Raw genomic sequence first — 5,294 nt, forward strand, 5'->3', positions numbered from 1 at the left:
AGCCTCGTCTTTTGTTCGACGATAAACCTGATGTATACCAACTAAAAGATTTTGAAGAGGTTATATGTAGAAATATCACTAACTTATTGAAAATAAAAATTTGCACATATTCATACATGTACACATTTATGTTAAAATGTGTATATAAGCCAAATATATACAATTATAAATGTGTGTGTGTGTATACTTACTTTATATATCCAATATAATTATATATCCAACTTGCCGAGCAGAAATTTCAAAATGCATCTCTTTCACAACACAGTATAGCCTTGTTTGTGCGGGCAATAACCGTTATCTTATATCAAAACCAATAAACTATACGATTTCAATGTTTTTGTTTACAAAATTGCCGAATGTGTATGATAATAAGTTAACGGTTATTGCTCGCATAAACAAGGTCTCAATGCTGAAGCTGATGCACTTCTAGACAAGGGGGAAAGACAAGCAGAGGGAAAGAATAGATTGTGCTGCCGGAGAATCACCAAATTAAAAGTAGCGACATCTGTCGGTCCTCCTGCAATGCTTGCCGCAGCACGCCATGATATCATTTTGTTAGCATACAACGCGTGTCATCACTGAACAGCACTGTACCAACATATTGTTCACATGGCATGCTTTTCACGGCGTGCTGACACGTGATGTTTGCTGGATATCTATATATATACAGGGTGTTCCAGAATTGCCGTACAATCTCTCGTAGGCAGATAGAAGGAGTAAAACTGAGTCGAAAAGTCCTGAACCATTTTTTTCTATTATTTATAATAAAGGAGTAATTATTGAATAAATCAGGCCAATCAGCACAAACCTTTAGCCACGCGCACGTCAGAGAGCCGCGCGCCTGGTGTGTGTGAGCGCTCACTGACGTGCAGATCTGGCTAAAGGTCTGCGCTGATTGGCCTGATTTATTCAATAATTACTCCTTTATTATAAATAATAGAAAAAAATGGTTCAGGACTTTTTGACTCAGTTTTACTCCTTCTACCTGCCTACGAGAGATTGTACGGCAATTCTGGGACACCCTGTATATATATATTTAGTGCAAGATTTCGTCACATAATTTTGTAAATGGTTTCCTATTAGGGTTACTGTTTCTGGTATAGTTAAAAAATATTGCACCCAAACGCACGCGCTCACACATACATGTTACACATATTACATAAAGTACTGCGTGATTAATACAGGAATCTTATAAAATTCTTAGAAGAATCAATTATGTTATAGTTCTATTATTCATGTTAAAATAATAGAATTAAGTAAAATCTAATATAACCGTAAGGTTGTAAAAATTCTAAAAGTTCTGCAGAAAATTTCAAAACTGCGTGGATTTAACATTCAAAGACGTATTTTTATTAAAAAGTGTTGTAGCAATAATAATTATATAAAGACAATGTAATAAGATTGGCAAGAGAAAGTTCTCCAGACAAAAACGCTTTCGAATAAATTGCAATGCAAATAATACTGTATAGTCTTAGAAAATCTTCGTAATTATATAAACGAGTGGCAATGTTCGTTAATTATTCTAATCTTAGTCTGTTTTGTAGTCTTGCAAATATATAATTGTTCTTCTAGTTTTTGGTGTTTTTCTTGTGCCCGAGCCGAGTCGCACATCGTTTCCAGTGTGACAAGAGTCAATTAAAATTAGAGTTTAATTACATGGCTCTGATCGCGTTTCGTTTTCACCTTGTCTTCGGCGGTTCCAGCTTGAGGCTGATGAAAAAATTCTCGCGGTCCTCTCTGTAACGCGCTTTTAACAGAAATTCGCATGCAAACGAGTTCAAGGGAAACCTGTAATTTTGCGCGCATCTCTGACATTCCGTCAACCAGGTCGCTACGTCGAGAACGTGTTTTCTCCTCGAGTCCACGTTCTTCAATCTCTCGTCGTTCTCCGCGCGCATCCTCGATCTCAACACGATCACGTCCCAGCGACGGAAGAACTTGCGCGCCAAATATCGCTGTCTGCACGTCCAAGCGTCGCTTTTGTTGTCAGGCACAACGTTCCGACGCGTCGTAAATTTTAGTCTAGCCAACGCTGCTGCGACGATACGTCCAGCCACACTAGACTGTTTCGGTTCGATTGATTTGGACTTGTCTTCCGAGCAAAGATCGTCGAAATTGCCGCGAACAAGTGCGGAGTCGGAAATTTCAGTAATATTTGCGAACGAATCTCTCCTTAGATTGCAAATGCAGTTCGATCGAACGTTCCACAAGTCACTCAGTCCCAGAACTTGGATTAAGAAGTGACCGACGTACGGCATGCAAGGTGGATCGCATTTCACTGCGGCCCAGGCTTTTTGATACTTCGGGCAACGTGGATTCTTGTAGATTTTGCATAATTTTTCCATCGCTTCGTATCTAAAATAGCGTTTTAACGCAAAAAAAAGAGAGAGAAAAAAAAAAGAAATAAAATTATCTCCTTAAATTATCGTACGTAATCGATGCGAATAGAAGATATACCTGGTGGCGTGATGTGTTCGCAGATAGGCCCAGCTTCTGCGAAGCCTGTAAATCGGCGGAGACTGCAGACCGGCCAGGATGGATCTGCACGATTGGAAGTTGCCGAGCTCGAAGCACTTCTCGGCTGTGTTGATGAACCTCGCCATGATCCGGGTTCTCATGTCGAGCTGTTTGATCGCGAGGATCTCGCTGGCGGTCAGACAGGCGATCCGGTGGCTGAAGGCGATCCACGCGCCGAGATTCGGCGCGTTCCGCGACGACTTCTGATGAATCACCACCTCGATTTCGGTCGCGGGGATGCGAACGAAGAGATCGCGATCGATCATCGTCAGCTGCGTGGCCAGTGTGCCGCTGTTCAAGTCCCAGACGGTGATGCGAAGATTCATTCTCAGCAGTCGTCGCAACTGCGCTGTTCCCCGATCGACGTCCACGTTCTCGAACGTCTTCTTGTCCCGTTTGCGAGGACCGTTTATGAACAGCACGCGTTCCAAGAAACTGCTGGACTTTTCGGTTACCGCGGTTTCCGAGTTGCCGCTCTCAACGGAGATCCGCGTCTTCCGTCTGCAGAAGAATTTCCTCTTCGACTGCTTCTCCTTCTGCTGAAAATCCCGCAGAGACGCCAAGTGGTGTCTCAGTTCTCTGTGTGTTCGATAATTTAAAAGTAATTTCAGACATTGTTTAAATTTTAGAATTAAAATATACTAACTACACACACACACACACACACACACACACACGTGGATAATTTGAAAGACGATTCTTCGCATCACCTGTAAGCAACCGCGGCTGCCTGGGGCCTGTACCAATATTCCGGCGTCCAGAAAAGTATCACCCGTCCTCTCGTGACGGTGCCGACGATGCTGGAACCGGCGGAAGTCAGAGCCGCGCAGGAAACGCTGGCCGTCAGCTGACGGCGCGACACCGGAAGCTTCAGCTCCGCGTCCGCTGGTTGTCGGCGAATGTTCACCGCGCTCGGCGATCGCAGCGTCTGCACGGACTCGCGTTCGCCGGGCTGGACCGACCACGGTCCGAGCGCGTGAAGAAAATGCGCCGCCGAGGTGAGCGCGTATCTGCGCAGATGCCTACGACGACTCGTCGAGGACCTGCGACGATTTTCCCAAACGGTCACTCCGCTCTCGAGCAACTCGCGGGGATCGAGGAAGCGGTGCGCGAACTCGGAAGCGCCGTAGCTCGAATCCTTGGGATACGGGCCCAGAATCAACTCGGAGTCGCACTTCTCCGGCACGCCCAGACCGAAACGCGATATCTTCGACGTCGGCGACGCTTTTGATCCCTGGCGATTTCCGTACTTCCTCTCCACGTGCTCTACAAACTCCTCTTCGGAGAACGTATTCTTATGCTCTGGAAGTCGCAGTGAGAAACTCGCATGTTCGATCGACTTGGCAATTTGTTCACAATTGAAAATTCCAACAAGATTACTTCGCAAATAATTTAATTTTAATAAATATGTCACAGTATTAAAATCAATATACAACAGGCCAAATTCACGAGCAAATCTGAAGATATTCTTTATTAATAATATATAACAATATGTCAAAACGTTTATTGTTAAGATTTTTTGACATATTGTTATATATTATTAATAAAGAATATCTTCAGATTTGCTCGTGAATTTGGCCTGTTGTATATTGATTTTAATATTGTGACATATTTATTTAGATATTACGAGCTGCGTTTTTATTAATTTTGACTTTGTTATACTAGTAATTTGTTTAATTTAATTTTGTTTTTAAATTAAAAAAAAATCAAAAACAAATAAATTTTAATTAATTTTCAAAAATCCAATTCTCTTTCTAACCGCGACATCGGCTGTGCTTTCTGAGATTAACGCCAACGGTCTCGTCTAGCTGACAAATGTTGCAGGGCGAACTTCTGTAGCTCGCCGTGTAGTCCCGTCGATGCGCGTTGAGGTGTCTTCTGTAGAGCACGTCGCAGAGTCCGCCGGTGCGTTGCAATTCCGGCCGGCCGTCGTACTTCCGGCACGGCCAGCTGCGACAGGAGGATTTCTTGCGCGCGATGTAAGACGGCGTGCGATCATCCAGCTCGTACCTGACGTCCTGCAAACTTCCCCCGGCGAATCTCACCGGGACCGGCGTGTAACGGCCGTCCATCAACTCGTTGTAAGTCGGACCGAGATACAGATCCTTCTCGGTCCACGAAGGAGGAGCGACGTAATCGCCGGCGCCTCCGTAGTGTTTCCATATTCTGCGTGAATTTTATTTTGCAAGCGACACGCACGCGCGGTCGAGCGCGCGCATCAAATTTTATGTTTTTATGAAACGTAAGTAAGCGTTCGATTCTCGATCGCGGGGAAGGAGGGGAGGGCGCACCTGAGTATCGGTTTCCCGCGTCTCGCGTCGCGATTGCGATAAATCTCGATTTCCGACGACAACAAATACAACGTGCTGCTGCTCGACGAACTCGCGGCCGTCGTTTCGGACAACGAGCTACCACCGTCCATTCGGCGGGCCAGCAATCCCCGCACTTGTTCGCACCATATTCTCCAGAAGATCTTACGACGCGGGCCGCCGAGTTCGTAATAATTAGCGCGACCGTCGGTAAATCTAAAAAACTCAAATCAGAAAAAGAATTCACGTAAAGTCTTCGTAAATGAGACGCGCGTTTCCACATTTTTTTCTCCAGAAAGAAATCAACGTCATGTATTTTTTTTTGGTCTATAGGGGAGACCGGGGCACAAAGTAACATCTAAAATAGATTGTAAAAAAAAAAAAAATGTACGCAATATTATGCAATATTAGGTACATTATATGATAGTCACATCCTTTAGCTTTAAGAAAAAACAAATATTTCTTATA

The 5,294-nt window shown here is 44.1% G+C and overlaps 2 protein-coding genes across 4 annotated transcripts in view; both read right to left on the bottom strand.

Annotated features, from left to right (window-relative positions):
* Window positions 1-1,382: 1,382 nt before the first annotated feature.
* LOC109859150 (ras-specific guanine nucleotide-releasing factor RalGPS1-like) lies at window positions 1,383-3,331 on the bottom strand. 3 transcript variants are annotated; one of them, XM_020437115.1, is made up of 3 exons: window positions 3,228-3,331; window positions 2,458-3,053; window positions 1,383-2,355 (listed from the first exon to the last, which is right to left on the bottom strand). In XM_020437115.1, exons 2-3 carry the CDS (start codon window positions 2,841-2,843, stop codon window positions 1,680-1,682), a joined length of 1,062 nt encoding a protein of 353 aa, XP_020292704.1. In that variant the 5' UTR covers window positions 2,844-3,053; window positions 3,228-3,331; the 3' UTR covers window positions 1,383-1,679. The 3 variants fall into 3 exon arrangements, with proteins under 3 accessions (XP_020292704.1, XP_020292703.1, XP_020292702.1); XM_020437114.1 differs by having other exon boundaries at window positions 2,458-3,056; XM_020437113.1 differs by having other exon boundaries at window positions 2,458-3,096.
* LOC109859165 overlaps window positions 3,224-5,294 on the bottom strand; it is a 3,429-nt gene continuing 1,358 nt past the window's right edge. Inside the window, exons 2-4 of the mRNA XM_020437153.1 lie at window positions 4,809-5,042; window positions 4,277-4,683; window positions 3,224-3,819 (exon numbers count right to left, since the gene is read on the bottom strand). Of these exons, the coding sequence (XP_020292742.1) occupies window positions 3,224-3,819; window positions 4,277-4,683; window positions 4,809-5,042 (1,237 nt within the window). The remainder of the gene's footprint in view (window positions 3,820-4,276; window positions 4,684-4,808; window positions 5,043-5,294) is intronic.

The sequence above is a fragment of the Pseudomyrmex gracilis genome, unplaced genomic scaffold, assembly GCF_002006095.1.
Source record: "Pseudomyrmex gracilis isolate BER0280 unplaced genomic scaffold, ASM200609v1 scaffold_243, whole genome shotgun sequence".
NCBI lineage: Eukaryota > Metazoa > Arthropoda > Insecta > Hymenoptera > Formicidae > Pseudomyrmex > Pseudomyrmex gracilis.